This window comes from Hippoglossus hippoglossus, chromosome 5, assembly GCF_009819705.1.
Source record: "Hippoglossus hippoglossus isolate fHipHip1 chromosome 5, fHipHip1.pri, whole genome shotgun sequence".
NCBI lineage: Eukaryota > Metazoa > Chordata > Actinopteri > Pleuronectiformes > Pleuronectidae > Hippoglossus > Hippoglossus hippoglossus.
In genome coordinates this window covers 9,850,333-9,866,208 of record NC_047155.1, presented here as the reverse complement: position 1 = coordinate 9,866,208, position 15,876 = coordinate 9,850,333, and the positions used below count along the sequence as shown (strand labels likewise).

The 15,876-nt window shown below is 41.8% G+C and overlaps 1 protein-coding gene across 7 annotated transcripts in view; it reads left to right on the top strand.

Moving 5' to 3' along the window:
• The window catches only part of arhgap9 (Rho GTPase activating protein 9), a 39,816-nt gene that overhangs the window by 5,812 nt on the left and 18,128 nt on the right, over positions 1 to 15,876 (top strand). For 3 of the 7 annotated variants that reach the window (XM_034584377.1, XM_034584375.1, XM_034584372.1), the window contains exons 2-6: positions 7,102 to 7,443; positions 7,805 to 8,003; positions 8,136 to 8,515; positions 12,109 to 12,363; positions 13,797 to 13,886. In XM_034584377.1, the coding sequence (XP_034440268.1) occupies positions 7,222 to 7,443; positions 7,805 to 8,003; positions 8,136 to 8,515; positions 12,109 to 12,363; positions 13,797 to 13,886 (1,146 nt within the window). In that variant the 5' untranslated portion in view covers positions 7,102 to 7,221. Of the gene's footprint in view, positions 1 to 1,091; positions 1,106 to 2,131; positions 2,357 to 2,379; positions 2,668 to 7,101; positions 7,444 to 7,804; positions 8,004 to 8,135; positions 8,516 to 12,108; positions 12,364 to 13,796; positions 13,887 to 15,876 lie in introns of those variants that run through there. The other 4 variants (XM_034584373.1, XM_034584374.1, XR_004613763.1 and 1 more) reach the window with 4 other exon arrangements.

Genomic DNA, 15,876 nt, shown 5'->3' with positions numbered 1-15,876 from the left:
TTGTCCTCACAAGACAAAAATAGTGACACTTTTTGAAGGTGTTTGTGGTCCAGACCACATTTTCATCTCTATTTGCAGCTATCTGCGCGTTAATGCAGAAGAGTTACAACGCCAATAGCCAATGTATGCTCAAATGCGATTGGTCGAGCTAGAAACGGAGACCACAAGCCATCCGACCCCAAAATGCTAAAAGTGTTTAATGTAAAACGTCTTGATTTCACTTTATGAGCTTTAAATCCATTTAAATCCAGTTCTGTAACACACTGTTTGGTTGAACATTGATTTTAGGAACATTTCAAGGCACCTCTGTGTAAAATACTACACTCTGCTGTGTTACAACTCCTTTTTCCCCATAACCCAGGACTGTATGATGTGATGCAACACCTCAGCTCACACAGACTTCACTACAAGTTGGGACTGAAGCAGCCGGTTGAGCAGACAAACCAGGATGCTTGTTTGCACGTAGACATCATGCACAGATGGCAAGGCTGGTGTCACAGTGAGGGACTAAGATACGAGCAGTTGTTTGGCTGAGAAAGTTATTTAAACAGCTGTCATGACTTTGAATATCATTTTCCAACTTGTTTTTGTGAAGATTAAAGTTACTGAACAGTGTGCATCACGTGGAGAAACTTGCCTCCTCTCAGTTTCCTGTGAACTCTTTGGTAATAGATATACATATGTAAATACAGTACAGACTGCGTGTGAGTGTGTGAGTGTGTGAGTGTGTGTGTGTGTTTTCTATGTGTATACGGATGTGGGAGTGCACTCGAACCCTTTGAAGTTCCTCATTCACTCTATACTCCTCTTCCCCATGTCTCCTCTCTCTTTGAAGACCATGTAGCTATGATTTTTAAAGCCGCCCTCTTTCCACTTCAAACATATGGAATGAATATGGATATGATATGACGGCAAACTTTGGCACCATCTCCCTTCACTGAGCTCTCGTCCGCCTGTGTGGTGAAGTTTGACTGGCATCAGTCGTCTGAAACGCTCTCTGTGGGAGCTAAGCTGCATGGTCCCTCAGTGGCTTGTCATAGAAATGAGGCTTTATAACCTAAACCAGGGAGTTTTTTTTTTTTTGTGTGTGTTTGTGTGTTTGTGTGTTTTTCAGCACAATTACACAAAAATTACTTGTTGGCACCACAGTTGGTAGAGGGATGGGACATATGCCGGGGGAAGAATCCTCTCCAGTTTGCAGGGGATCCACCCTAAAGGCGCAGATCCTGGAATTTTAATCACTTTCTTTCAAATTGCAAGATTTTCAACATTTCAATTGGTTTCATAGAAAATAATATGGATCTTTATTAGAGCCCCACCAATCTGGACTTTTGGGGCATGACGCTGATCCTGATATTCAGGAGTGATACCAATATATCATCCAAAATTGGTAATGATTCCCAAGATGTCATTATCAAACCTTTATTACAATGTAATTGAGGCTGGATATATATTTAAAAAACTTTTTACAGTTTAACCGTTCATTTTAGTATAAATACCTATTAATAAAAATAAAATCCAAATACAACCAAATATATTTAACTTGAATTGATTAGCTTACTTTACTTCTTTTATCTTTTTGCATAGTTTAATCTGTGAAATAAAAACTTTAGCGCATATCTGCAACATTAACGCAGATACCAATATGTGTGTCACATGCTCGTATTGATGAATCAGTCAGGTTGTTTGGCCTGAGGTCTACATGCTCTATATCTATCTATACAAATGTATGACTGGAGTGTATCTTTAACTGACTAACATTTTAAAAATGTAATTTAACTTTAAATGTTCTCGTTGGAGGATTATCAATAGCAAACAGGCTGTAAGTGGACTTTCTTACCACTGTTAAAATCCACAGAGTTAATCTACAATTTGATGTATGCTTTGGAAAATGTTTGACCAACATGTGGACCCACCAGGAGGGCCTGTAATCCCTGAAGTATTTAATCCAAAGGTCTTTGGGGAGGGTTGATTATCCTGAAAATGTAAAATGCTGATGGTATATCATCCCTAAGATGATTTGGATGAACACAGCGTACTCTGCTCTGCCGCTAACACCCCCCATGCCGTGGCTTTTCTAACTAACTGTCCGGGTGGATCTCTGATGTCCAGCGTGCACTGTTGACCAGCCGGCTCTGTGCATGGATCGATAGCTCGATCAATCCACTGGTCGCCTTTGTTTCGTCAGCACCCAGGACCTCTCTAGCTCCGCTTCTCCATATGCTCCTCTCCTCTCAAGTGCAAATATGGTTTATTTGCATGAATGGGCAACAGCCAGCTGATGCTCCCTCTGTCTCTGTCCCGCCTTCCAGTTTTTTTTTATCTCTCAGGCAAAATGCTGGCTGAATGGATGAAGGTAGGGTCAGCAGGGGTTCAGTGAGTGGAGGCAGAATCATTTGGGGCATAGGATTAACTGTGTGTGCACGGGAGAGAGAGAAAGAGACAGAGGGAGATTGTGTATGATTTTCTGCAGGAGAGAGCTTGTCTCCATTTTTCTGGTTTTCTACCTTTTTCATAACTCATCTGTGTCGGCAGTGCATCTTCTATTTAGGCTTGAGGAGAGTTGTGTGTGTGTGTGTGTGGAAATTTGACCACATGCATGGATCTGACTGTAGAGTGAGCTGCGACCCTGCTGACGTAGATACACTCTCTCACTTCAGGACCAGGGTGAGTCGAACTGCTCTCGGCATGTCTCTCTCTTTCTTGCATGCATGCACAAATCGCATCCTCTCCGTTCCTTCAGCTCGGTCTGACTCACATGCACACACACACACGCACACGCACAGTCTGAGTTTAAGTGAAATCAGTCAAGCAAAGGCAGACAGGCATGTAGCACTCCCTTCTAGTCTTTTGTCTTCTGAAAGTCTGCTCTCATTTTCAATCTTTTCATTCTTCCTCAACTGTTTACTATACCTCCACCATTGAGGTTATGTTTTCATCTGCTTTTGTTTGTTTTTTAGCAGGATTACACAAAAACTATGGGCGGGAATTTGACAAAACGTGGTGGAAAGATGTAGTAAGGGTCAGGAGAGAAACCTTTGAATTTTGGTGCAGATCCGGAATCCGAGGGTGGATGAAATGAATGAATGTCTGGATGAAATGAAATCAGACATATTTAGTGAACTGGTATCAATAAGAGTATGTAATTTGGTGTGGCTGGATTTAATTTAAGGGGACTGTTGGGCCTTAGTGGAGGTATTCCCTCAACTGAGTGCCATTCTAGTTCTGTCTGTGCCTCTGTCTTTCCAATTGCGATGTTGATGCAGCGTCATAAGCCCCCGTGCCCTCAGCCCCTGGCACAAATCTATCGCTCAACAGCCGTGGCAGGATGCCTGTGGCTGTCGTTGACACCATATGGGCCTCTCTGTGTGTCTGGGTGTGTGACGTTAGTTTCCTCTCCGCTGCCATCTGACCTGCAAATACAAACACGGCCTGGCCTCTCTCTCTACCAAATCATAATTTTTTTTTTTTTTAGAGATTTACTAAATTTGTCCAAGCATTTGGTTTCTGTCTCTTCTTAGTAAGCAGTCTGGGATGCTGCCCTTTAGGAACATCATCAAAGTGTCCAATACGGAATAAAACATCCAGGGACTTTAACCCAGCTTTTACAGCCTAATTTGCACATGACATGATGCAGCTTCCTGTGTTTGGCCGTCTGTGTAGGATTTTTAGGCCTGTGCTGATACGTGAATTGATGATACCTATTACTGTTACAGAGGTTATTGATTCACCCATGTCATTTGTTTATTGGTTGGTTTGTTTGTTTATTTGTTTGTAAGCAATAATGACACAAAGACTGCAGGACAGATGTGTCATTTTGGTGCTGATCTGCCTCAGAGGACTGATCCAGGATTTTCTTTCCACTTATTTTAACATTGCAATATAGCACATTTTGCAAGAGTTTCATTGATTTCTCAGAGAATCATTTATTGATCGTAAAGACAAAAATCCAACTTATTTGGTCGACTGATATTTATGAGTCTCTGGATCTGGATCTGGATCTAGTGAATTTAAATGAGGTTTCACAAGGTGGACTGTTGGGCCTTGGAGGAGGAATGAGCTTTAATGAGTACCATTCTTGTTTTATTCTACATTCATGCTATATTTCCTGTTTTATTCTTGAGCAGTAAAGAGAGACAGGAAAAGAAACAAGTGCAGCAGTATCAGAAGAGCTCTTCCTGTCTGTGAAGAAGGCCTTGCTGTGTGTAAACCCAGGGTATGTTGTAACTCTTAGTAAAGATGTTCAGTAGTTGAAACTAGTAGTTCATCATCGTTATCGTCATCATCATCATAACTGGCAGTTATCTGTTACAGACTGAAACTAAACTTCTAAAGCTGTCTCACAGTATATAGGCAAATGGTAAGATCCAGAGGATAAGACCTAAACTGTGGTAGAACCTCGATATGAGTGATTTCCTGTTTACCTGCTCACCTTCTGCCTCTGACTTCTGTCTTCGTCCTCCTTGAGAACAACTGCAGCTCTTAGAGGAGTGTTTCTGAACAGCAGTTAGATCACAATACAACCTCAGCTCATTGATAGAACATTTTTAGAATTTAATTTTTTTCTTTGAACAAATTCCAGGGGTCATTTATTTTAGATAAGATAAGATTAGACCAGAGTACATTCATTCTGTGTTTCAGGAAAAACAAGCATGAATAAATTTAAGAGAAGCACAATATTGCAGGTACAGATGGCTGCAGCAGTTTAATTCCTGCATACAGAGGTAAACATATTATCACACCAGCCAGGAGAAACTCCCTAACATGCATGTGATGAGTCTTAATTTTCAGTGTGGACTCCCATCTCCATTATTTAAAAAAAATCTGGTATATGACCAATCATGTGTGAAATAATCAGGCATCGCTTAGTATTTCTGCCTCGACAAAACATTCCTAAGAAACAGGTCCTGTCAACTTTGCAGGGTGGGGCCGTCTACAAAGTTCTGCCATAGCTGATACACCTTGTTTTGCTGTGGCATTACAAGGTGTATTTGAGGAGCTGGATCAAAAGCCTGGTCGGTATTTTGCAAGCTAAGTTAGCTAAGGGAGCTAAAGCAGAGCTGGTGATGGGGCCAAGTTTAATCAAACAAAGCTTCTGGATCTGGAAGATGTTGCTGGAGATGAGGTTGCTGACTTTTGTTGCTTGACTAGCTGCCACCTCGTGGTTTGTTTTGTTTTAGCACAGTCTGAGCCGCTGGACAGCAGCTGAGGGGTGGGTGGAGCTAGAGGCGGTGCTAGTTTGCATTTTAATAAACACACAAATTCTAAATGAAGTAAAGATGTAGAGTTACATCCAAGAAATATTAAAGCCAAGAAGGGAAAACACTTTAAAATATGTGATGTTGAAGAACTGAGAGTTTTTGGCGATTAATCACTTCCATCAAATGAACCTTAAAACTTCTTGATATTCATTTAAAGCCTCTACACAGGGGCACAGATGTTTTCGCTGCGCATGTATGCAGGGGCTTTCAGAAACTCTCCAAGTGGAACAGCTCGTGTCACATTTTGCATGTGCGTCAAAGGGGAAACAACTTGCATATGGGTCAGTGGCCTTAAAGCCAGATGATGCTATCTTTGTAAAGGAAAACAATGAAAACACACATTCAAATGATGAAATTTGAATTTATAAGAAACCAAATGCAATCTTGCTCAATTCAGTTCACGCTGCAGGGCTCTTAACTTTGTCTGGTGTGACCAGAAGCTTATGTTGAAGAGTAAATGTTAGCAAACACTGGACATACTCCTGTGTGTCTTGCAGTGATCCTCCTGACAGTGTCCGTCAGCCATCAGGCCGTGCAGGCAGCCAGTCCTTCAGCCCATATGCTGGTGCAGAGGGGTTTTATTGTAATTCTCTGTGGCCGTGGGGTCACAGATTCACTCCTTTGCTTTAATAACAGTGGGATTATCAAGGTCCAGCCAGCTAACCCCGCCCCCTCCAGCTTCAATTGCCATTAGCTCACAGTTTCATCTATTCCTCTGTAGCTCATGCTGACTGTTTTTCTTATTTTCTAATCGACTGTGCTCTTTTTGCACGGTTTGGTTTGCTCCTGTTGTTCACACTTGTCTTCTTTCCCCTGACCAGTATCTTATCTCTCTCTGTCTCTGTAACGACATGCGTTTTCATATTAATTCTCTGGGATCTCTCTCGTTTGCTGCCACTCCTCTTATCACGAGTGGCAGCAAATTAAGAGTGTGGCTGAAACTGACTATAGTTTCTATGGTTCATAGGGCTGTTCCCCATTCTGTGAAAGCTGCTCTGTATTTGCCAGAGCATGCGTGTGTGGGTGGGTGGCAGAAAGTTGGATGCTCTCTTATGTAAGTGGGTCTTGGCTGGGTAGGGCACGGGATGCTGGCTCAGGTGGAGAGACGCAGACGGATGCTATTTTGGTTGTGCTGCACTTACAGCCTCCGAACGCATGAGTTATTTACTCACGTGTCTCCCAGTTCTGCCACGATGAAAGGACAATAGAAAAGCAGTGTATTGCGAGGTTTTGCATTGACATTTCAGCAAGTGAAAATGTTGATTTCATACATTTACAGTAGCAGTCACTCACCTCTCTCTGGTGCTGAGAGGATTAATTGCTTATTTGATTTGCAGATAATTTAATTCCAAGTTAGTATGTTGATAATTGATTAATATGAAAGAGATGCTCCAACCAGCAGCAGAAATGCCTCCGATACTCCCCAAGATGCCGGGTCTGAAATCGCCGAGTACCAAAATATTGGACTATTCTTTTTAATTTTTTTATTTATAAAGTCAGAGCATAGTAAAAAATGAAAAAGTAAAAGACCAGCAATCAAAAACACAGAGATATTCAGTTCTCAATTATACAAAACAGAACAACTAATAAACCCTCACACTTTAGGAACTGCAACCAGCGTATTTGTTTAGTCTAATTTTGCTAGAAAATGGAGAGAAGTAATGTCTATCGTTATCATACAGGTCAGTGATTTTCCCCACATTAATCCACAGTTCCATTTTTAGCCCTAAAATGATCCACGTTGTCTTTTGAACCTGCTCGGAACCATGACGTGTTTCATTGTTCTCTGTCAGCTCCAGTAATCTCTCTCTCTCTGGTTCTGTGTGTGTGCTTGTTTCAGAACATGGCACCGGCCTGGCTCCTGTCTCACCTGCCCCACGCTAACCCGACCAGCATCTCCACTGTCACACAGCAACACGCCTCCTGTAAAGCCTGCTGAACGGGACTGCACACGTGAGCCATGCTGTCAGGGACATGGCGGCGCTCTGTGGGGCATCAGCAGCCTTCTGCCACGCCTGTGGTGACCACCAGGGGGATGACAGTGTGTGGGGTCCCCAGCGGCACGGTGGTCCTCGAGGCCCAGTATGACTACAACTACCGTGGTGCCGATGGACGGCAGGTCTGCATAAGGGAAGGAGAGCGGTTTGTTCTCCTGAAGAAGACCAACACTGATTGGTGGCAGGTCAGAGAACAGGTCATCTTTTGTTTCTGTTGAGCCTGAGGAAGTTAGTGTGGCAGAGTCAGGGCCGTCTTTCAAGTCCCTCCTTAAAAGCCTTTCCTTATTATATGTGAGTTGTTTGTCTACTTTAATTATTTCATTTTTATTATTTTATTCACTCTCGGTACACATGCTTTATATGATCAAACTACCTCTAGTAAACACACTGGAGGAAGTGACATTGGAAGTTGTCTGTGGACAAAATATTGACTTTGTGTTTCCAAAGAGAAGTTGTGGGTTTGATCATTACCTCTGTTGCACTCGTAGGACTTGTAGCGCTCGACTTTTCCGCACTGACTGTGACAATCTGTGTGCTCTTTGGCAGGTACGGAGGATTGGGGCAGCGAGTAAAGCAAAGCCATTGTATGTACCTGCTACATATGTGACAGAGGTGCCTATTGCACCCATGGCGTCGCCACAGCGCCTGGTAGTGTCTGCCTCGCTGAACACCAACCTCAGGATATTGCCACGGGTGTCACTCTCTCCCGGCCCTTCAGAGACTACCTACCCTGGACAGCATCAAGGTAAAGTCTGAGAAAACATCTGGTGTGGGCTTTCAGTTCAAATGATTGTTTAATTCTATATCATCAATGTGTCTCTTGAGTACAGAAGGAAAATAAGGTCAGAGTTGACAATTTTATATTCTTCTCCTCCAGTGAACACCTTCTACCGCTCCATGGAAAACCTCAACTCCAATAGTGCCTTCCAGAGGCTGGACAAAAACACCGGTAGCACAGGTGGACGGCACTTCCCCACCCTGCCCCTCTCTGGATTCACCTTCACCCCCAACTGTCCCACCTCCCTGCCGGGCCACCTCATGGCGCCTGCTGCCTCCAGGGCTCAGACAGCGCCACCGAACTCCAGGGTGGTCCCCATGATCACACGGAGCCAGAGCTCCAGCAACCTGCCTGAAAACCTGACGGAGAACCCGTACGATGAGGTGGGCGGAGGCTTCAGCAGTCGCGTCAACCACAGGGCCCCGAAGAAGTCCTGCAGCCAGTGGGACATGGCGTCGGGCAAGAACAACCATCTGCAGGTAGGAAGAGAGGAGACCTGCAAAACCCTCACACAGAAGTTCAATCGAATGTTTCACACTGCAGAGCCAGGACGTGACTTAAAGGGAAATCCTGGTATTTTCCTTTAAGGGAAACACCAGGATACCAGGATTTGCCACAGAGCAGGTTGTAGGCAAGGTTCCAGATATATACAATTCTATGCATAGAAAACTGATTAGTGTGTGATGTATTTTTTTCCACTTGAAATTGAATTACATTGGAAATGTGCTAAATGATTGGCTTTCGAACTTCAACTCTTTAGAATAGTTAATTTTTAAACTTTCCATAATCAGACAAGCCTTCTGGGTAGAAACAACTAACCATAGTTTGTTTGTTTTGTAGTAAACAGATTAAAATGTAAAAATAGTGCCTCTTGTTAAGATCCCACCAGACGTCAGACTTGGACATGTCAGCACAGGTTGCATTCAATTTACGTCTGTAGTTGACCTCAATAATCCTCCCAGAGCAGCAATCAAGTTCACACTGTCATGACGTCAGAGCTTCCCTGTCTTACATCAGAGGGGATTACACAAGACAGGAGCTCTCCGAGTTTTCTGTCCGTCAGCTGAGGGAAGCTCCCTCCGCCGAGGATCCGAACTGTCCGTCCGAATGGGGGCTTTGTTTCTGCCAAGCAGCGCCGCCACAAGTGACTCTGTGTAGCTGTGATGTCAGTGGAGATGACAGTGGTCTTTTTCCATCTCTCTCATTCTCCTCTTCCCTGTCTGCCTCTGTCTGCGTCTCTCTCTCTCTTTCTGACGATCGTCTTTGTTCAAGCCTTAAACACCAGTGAGCAGGATTATTGCAGCCACGTTCAGGACATAACTCCACATTTGTCATCCAGAAAACACACTCGCTCCATCTCTCACCATACATTTTTGGGCCTTTCTTTTTTTAATGATTTATTTATAGGCTTTTCAACATGGAAATACAATAAAGTATATGAACCCTCGCATGTATGGCTGCATACCTGGGGTAGAAGAAAACATTCTGTAAAAGGAGGTTGAAAAAAATCTACAGGAAAATGATGATAACATATATACTGTACAATGGATATTCTCCATCTTGTGTTCTAAAATAAAAAGTATAGCAAAAAGTACCAAAGTGCAACCAGAACTACAATGACACTCGGTAGAGGACATAGTTCGCCAAGGCCTTACAGTCTCCTTATGAAACCACATTTAAATTCACTAGATCCTGATTTTTATTTGGATCAGCACCACTTATGAATAAGAGTCCCCTAAATATGAAAGTGAAAAAACAATTCCTGGATCCACCTCCAATCGGTTGAGTAGTTTTTGCATTCAAAATCCTTTGCAGAGATAATATTGAATAACCTCCAGGAGTCTGACTGTATTCTGGGGAACAAACCAAAGAAAAGTCTGTTGCCACTGTACACACTTCTCTAACCCATGTACATGGAAACACACCCACACACACAGACACACACACACACATGGCAAAATGATTGTGTTCATTGTTCTGGAAACAACAAACCGATACAGTTGATAATGTTTGTGATGACCTAACTAGACAAGTGTGCACACAGTGTGTTCTCTCTCGTATAGAAGTTCCATGGATCATAGTTCAGGAAGTAAATATTACATTGTTTCATGTAATTTATTTGTCACACATCTTATGTTTTGCTTTCTTAGTTGTTTACTGAGCTTATTCCATATTTACCAAATCATTAAGCAATCTTATAAACACAATTTGAGAATATTAACAGTCCTGTGTTGCAGCCGATATTTTTGGAAAGGTACATGTGTATAACCTGTGTGAGTGTGCAGGAGGTGTTAGACAAATATCTCAATAATACACATTTCCAAATCTGCAGATACTTTTATTTTATTAAGAATGTTATTCACACTACAGCAGAATATAAATTGCAAAGTATCTTTAGTGGAAATAAGTTTTGTTTGACACTAATATACATCCTGCAAATATTTTGCACAAATATAGACATTCACATAAAAAGAGTGTGTCTTCCTTCCGTCGTGCAGGGCTCTATTTTCTATATATTTACATTTGTCCTAGCACAACATGTTGGTGTTGTCAAGCAAGTCAATGTGAGTTAATGCAAGTTTGAAATTAACCAGTGATTTGAGCCCTGACTTGAACAGAAGGAAACGTTGGGACAGGAGAGTTCAGACGAGCTGAGGACTCAGTGCTGCCCCCTGGAGTAAACTGCCATACATACATTTTTACATCACTTACATTAGATTACACATACTCTGCATCAATAACACAGCCTACACACACATGCATCCATACACATACACACACGTCCCCTCTGTCATTATCTGAAATTGTGTTGTGTGTTACGTAACAGGGATCAACCAGCGAGTCAGTCAATCAGTTAGTGAATTATGTCTCAGCTACAATTCGTGGAAAGATGATCTTCCATGCACATCCTTTCAATTAATTTCATTGGATTTGTAAATTTCTTATAGCTGTTGTTTAGTCCTCGCTATCTGAGCGAGCACATGCATTTCTATAAGCTCCGTCTTAATCCAAAGTCTGACGGGTTATTCTGCAGTAAGAGGCGGTGGAATCTATTTGTTTCTCTTTGTGGTTTCGTTGAGGGTAACTGTCGCCTCTTTGCACACTGACATGAGTGCTTCTGTTCAAGGCACCGATATCCATGGTGCTCTTATGAACATGCTAACCATGCTAACCCTAACCCCTTTGTTTACATAGTGTAGATGTAAAGAAATCCTTAAGAAGAAATATAATGTTGCACAACCCAATTAGATGCTATATAAACATATTAATAATCCCACACTAACGCACAAACTACACAATGTAGGTTGTTCTCTCCAGCTTTGGTGATATTCAATAGATTCTTATCCCACAACAATGATTCAACAATTCCCATCAATAAAACACCCAGAAATAGCTTATTCCGCATTTTCGAGCAATTAAAAGAAGCTTCTGGAGACATTTCTAGTGCAATGCAGGGATATGTTTTTTCCTAGAGGGGATGCTTAACACCAGGGTATTTTTTTAATATCTCACAAATTACCGAAGAAATAAATGTCCAGATTCTGGAAATGAATATACACTGCCAGAAGCAATGGAAATATGTCCCCTTATCTGAGTAGCATTGGATTCATAGAGGAGAGAGTGAAAGTTTTATTTTATGCAAGGTTATAAAGGTTGTATGGCAGATTCTCCGGCAGTGTTACATGTGGAAGTGGATCTGATCAAGTCCACGGCCGCCTGTGATCTTCTATACATCCTGTACCTAAATCTCATTCCAAGAAATATTTGGAAACTCATATGCGAGACCCAAGAAGTGAATAAAATGATGATATTAGAGTTTTCATGGTCACGGTAGTTTATTTTGAGTCAATCCCACAGACACCATGCTGCTTCCATAAATACTCAGCAGTGGACCAAATGTGCATTAATCTGCAGCTGAAAATAGTCCCCAACAAATGCACTGCTGAATTATTGAACATTTTCTAAAAAACTTTCAGAAATTATTAAGACGTTTTTAAAAAGGAAACTTTGTATTTCTGACCTGTTTTTAAAGATTGACTTTATTTCTCCTTTCTCTATTTCTGCCTACAAGGTCCCAACAGAGTCGTACCTGTCACAACTGTCCTGGCAAGACTCTCCTCTTTACACTGAAGGCGTGCAGCCAGACAAACAGCCGTCGCAGCCGGAGCCGCCCTGCCCTGCCCCGGGTCAACAGCCTCTTCAGATCAAGGACCTCTGGGAGCAGTACTCGGACCCAGCTTCAGGTAGACTCTACTATTTCAACACCATCACCAAGGAGAGGTCCTGGAAACCCCCTCGTCGGGCTCGCGGACCCACCAATAACAAGGTACAACACGCAACCACACTCCTACTGAATCCATTTTTTAAATTTCACTGAAATTACCATAAAAATTGAAAAGCTGGGCATTTTCGGAGCTGGATGAAAGCGTCTTTTCTCAGAGGAGACTGAAGAAAAGGGTCAGAGTGTCGAATGAAACAGAAAACTCATTTATATGCTCACATAGTTTGACTGTGTCAGCACTAAAAAGGACCTTTTCAAGCAAAGAACCTAAAGCAAATCAACCTGCCTCACTTATTTGACTCAGACACGAGGTGATGATCACAGCACAGGTTTCCACAGCTGGAAGCTCAAGTCTAATGCACGTGGGGAGACTCGTATATGAGTGAGAGTTACTTCATGTATTCTCACTTTGGCAAAGAGTCACATTGAACTTAACACCAGGAAAGTTGCTGAATAGTAACTCAGCAACTGAGGTCAACGATAGGGATCATAGACTGTTTTAAAGATGCACGACATGACGGCTCCCCGAAAGTGAGGCCAAAGAGTCTTGATCACCACCTGGTGGCTAACTGCAGTATAGGTCATACATCCTGACTTCTCCATGTTAACAGATTGGACATGGACCAAACTAAAAAGTCAAACTACATGACAAATACGCTTTTCTTCGGTTTCTGTTATTGTAGGTAGTTCTTATCACACCGATGTTTCTTCATTTTTAAGCAGGTTTGGTTTTAATTAGTTATTTGATGCTATAAAAATTGGGTGAAACACTATGATTGGCAGCTGAGACTGACTCGTGATTGGTCGAATGCGTGTATCTGCATTTATTTACAGTCCGCGATAGGACAAGACAGCTTAAAAGGAATAGTTCCCTGTCCCTCTATGTGTTTGTCAGTTATGAAGCGAATCAAGAGAAAGTTAGCTTAGCGTAAAGACTGGAAACAGAGGGAAACCGCTAGCCTAGCTCTGACCAAAGCTAACAAAATACTCTTACCAGCTCCTCTAAAGCTCATGAACTAACACAGCATGTCTCATTTATGTAATCTATACAAAAACTCAAGCATAAAAACCACATTGAGCAATTTCATCTAAACTAACCAGACTGGCTGTATTGTACTGTGCAAACATGAGGATTGGGTCAATCTTCTTATCCTAAAATATCCGAACGTTCCTTGTACAGAATATTGTACAATAAGTGGATTAAATTACCGACACAGACAGTTTTAATTCTGGGATTATGAGAGCACCTAATTAAAGCAATGAAGGTTGGACACAAATACCTCAAAGCATATTGCACCAACAATAACAGTGAAAATAATCTAACCTCTGTGAAAGTCATTTGGTTACTTGTTTCTTGATTCTGATAGAGAAGTGCATGTTTAACAATATGGGGTTGATTTATTGTTGAGTAATTTTAGCTAAAAGGAGTCAAAGATTTCCTCAGTAACAATCAGTGTTTTCTTCTGTTTCCGTGACAGACCAGTCCAGCACAACCTCAGACTTTACCCAGGGACACCAGCCACCTTTCACTACCACTTTCTGAAACTGGCAATGGAACTATGCACAGGGTAAGGCTGTTGGTCAAAGATGGTAAATGAAATGAATAAATAAAGAGCCATGTCACATAAAGGTTAGGGTTGGCAAAATGTTTCTGAAACACTTTTTTGTTATACTTGTTATCCCACAAAACATTTCATTTGGACAGAAATAAATGATTGGCTGGTGTTCATGTCTGTCGCCTGCCTGTGTCAACAAGTCACGGAAATTTTGCCTTCTAACAGTCGTTAGTCATGATGGGAGTGGGTGGATTGTATCAGTTGCATTTTTTTCAAAGTAGCCTGCTCATGCTTGCTTTTCCAGGATAACCAACCCCAGCTTCAAATTTATGTTTTTTTTATATTTGTTTTGTTCTCAAGAACCTTTTATGCTCTTGACTTATTGCTCTGTCTCTTACGTGTGAATAATAATCAAAAGAATTCAATAATAATTCTTATGTTAAATGGTTTGTATTTATTTAGCGTTTTTCTATTCTTGATGTCCACTCAAAGCGCTTTAAAGTACAGTTTGCCATTCACACACACATTCATTTTGTTCTATGAGGGGGGGTGCGGGTTCAGCATCTTGCCCAAGCGACACTTCAGCATGCGGATGGGGAAGACTGGGGATCGAACTGCCCACCTTCTGGTTGGAGGATGACCGCTCTACCTCTCAGCCACATGTGCTTATGTAACCGCTGAGCTTTGGTATCTGTAAACACAGACATACAGAACAGACCGCAGAGAAACAACAACACACGCCCATCTGCCCGTCTCTCTCTGCAGACGAATCTGTCATCCAGACTGGACACGGTGTCAGGACCAGATACGCTGAGCGAGGTCAAAGGAAAAACGGGGTTACGTCATCCCTGTCGCCACATCGTTTACTGACAAACCTGCTGCCTTATTTATTTATTAACCGTCCTGTGACACACGCCTCCTCCTCTGGAATGGTGTTTTTGTCAGGCTAATCCCTGAAGGGAATAACGAGGTAATGCCTCTTGATCTGATGTAGATGAGCAGAAGCCATTAGGGCCACACACAGGGAGACAAGGGGGACGCAAAAAACGTTACAGAACATTGCTAAATTTAAAACCACTCACTAAAACTTCTCATCAGCCGTAAACTCCTCCCTGACCTCGCAGATGTTGTAATGTAGTGTAAAAAAAATAAAACTTCCACTTTTTCATTAGTTTCGCCTTTTTGTAGTAAACTTTTGTAAACCGCTTCGATTGAGGAAGTTCATCTGATGTTTCAGGCGTAAAGGTTGTAGGGATTTATGCAACGCTGACTGAAATGGACCCGTCCACCTATTCAGTGACGACATCAACGAGATAAAGTGACACGAGCTGCATGATCCAGATTGTTAGGGATAAGCATTTTGCATCTCAAGGTTGCGTTGCCTCAATGTTGCGTCAGTGTTTCAAATTTAATGTAGCTCATCAAAATCATACGCACATGATCAAAGCAGTGATACCCCATCAAGTCGGTTTGAGGTGCATTCTGTTGACCTATATGTGTCAGTTCTTATACAGCGGAACATGTGTTACAAAACAGGAACCTTACCAATGATATATATAATGCATATGTGTGCCACATGTAAATGAAGCAGGTGTAAGAACCAGCACAAGTTGTTCTCTACTCTTGATTTAAATTGTTGTAATCCTTATCATGTTGACTCTTGGGTGCATTAGTCCAAAATGAATAACTACATTTTGAGTTTTTAAGTTTTAAAGCCCCATCCCTGTACTTTTATTGTACATACTACTACGTTTAAGGGAGAACCTGTGTACTTTTGGCCCTTTTACATATCTTCTATATGAGCTGCAACAAGTTGACAATTCCTGGCTTAGCCACCAGAAAAAATTACTGATAGTCAACAAATGGTTCATCTTGATTTGATGATGATGAATGTTTCATCAAATGGTTCATCTTTAACAACATGATTCTCTGGTTCCAGCCTTTCAAAAGACTTTTCTCCATTTCATTTAATTGTAAATGGAATATCTTTGATATTGATTAA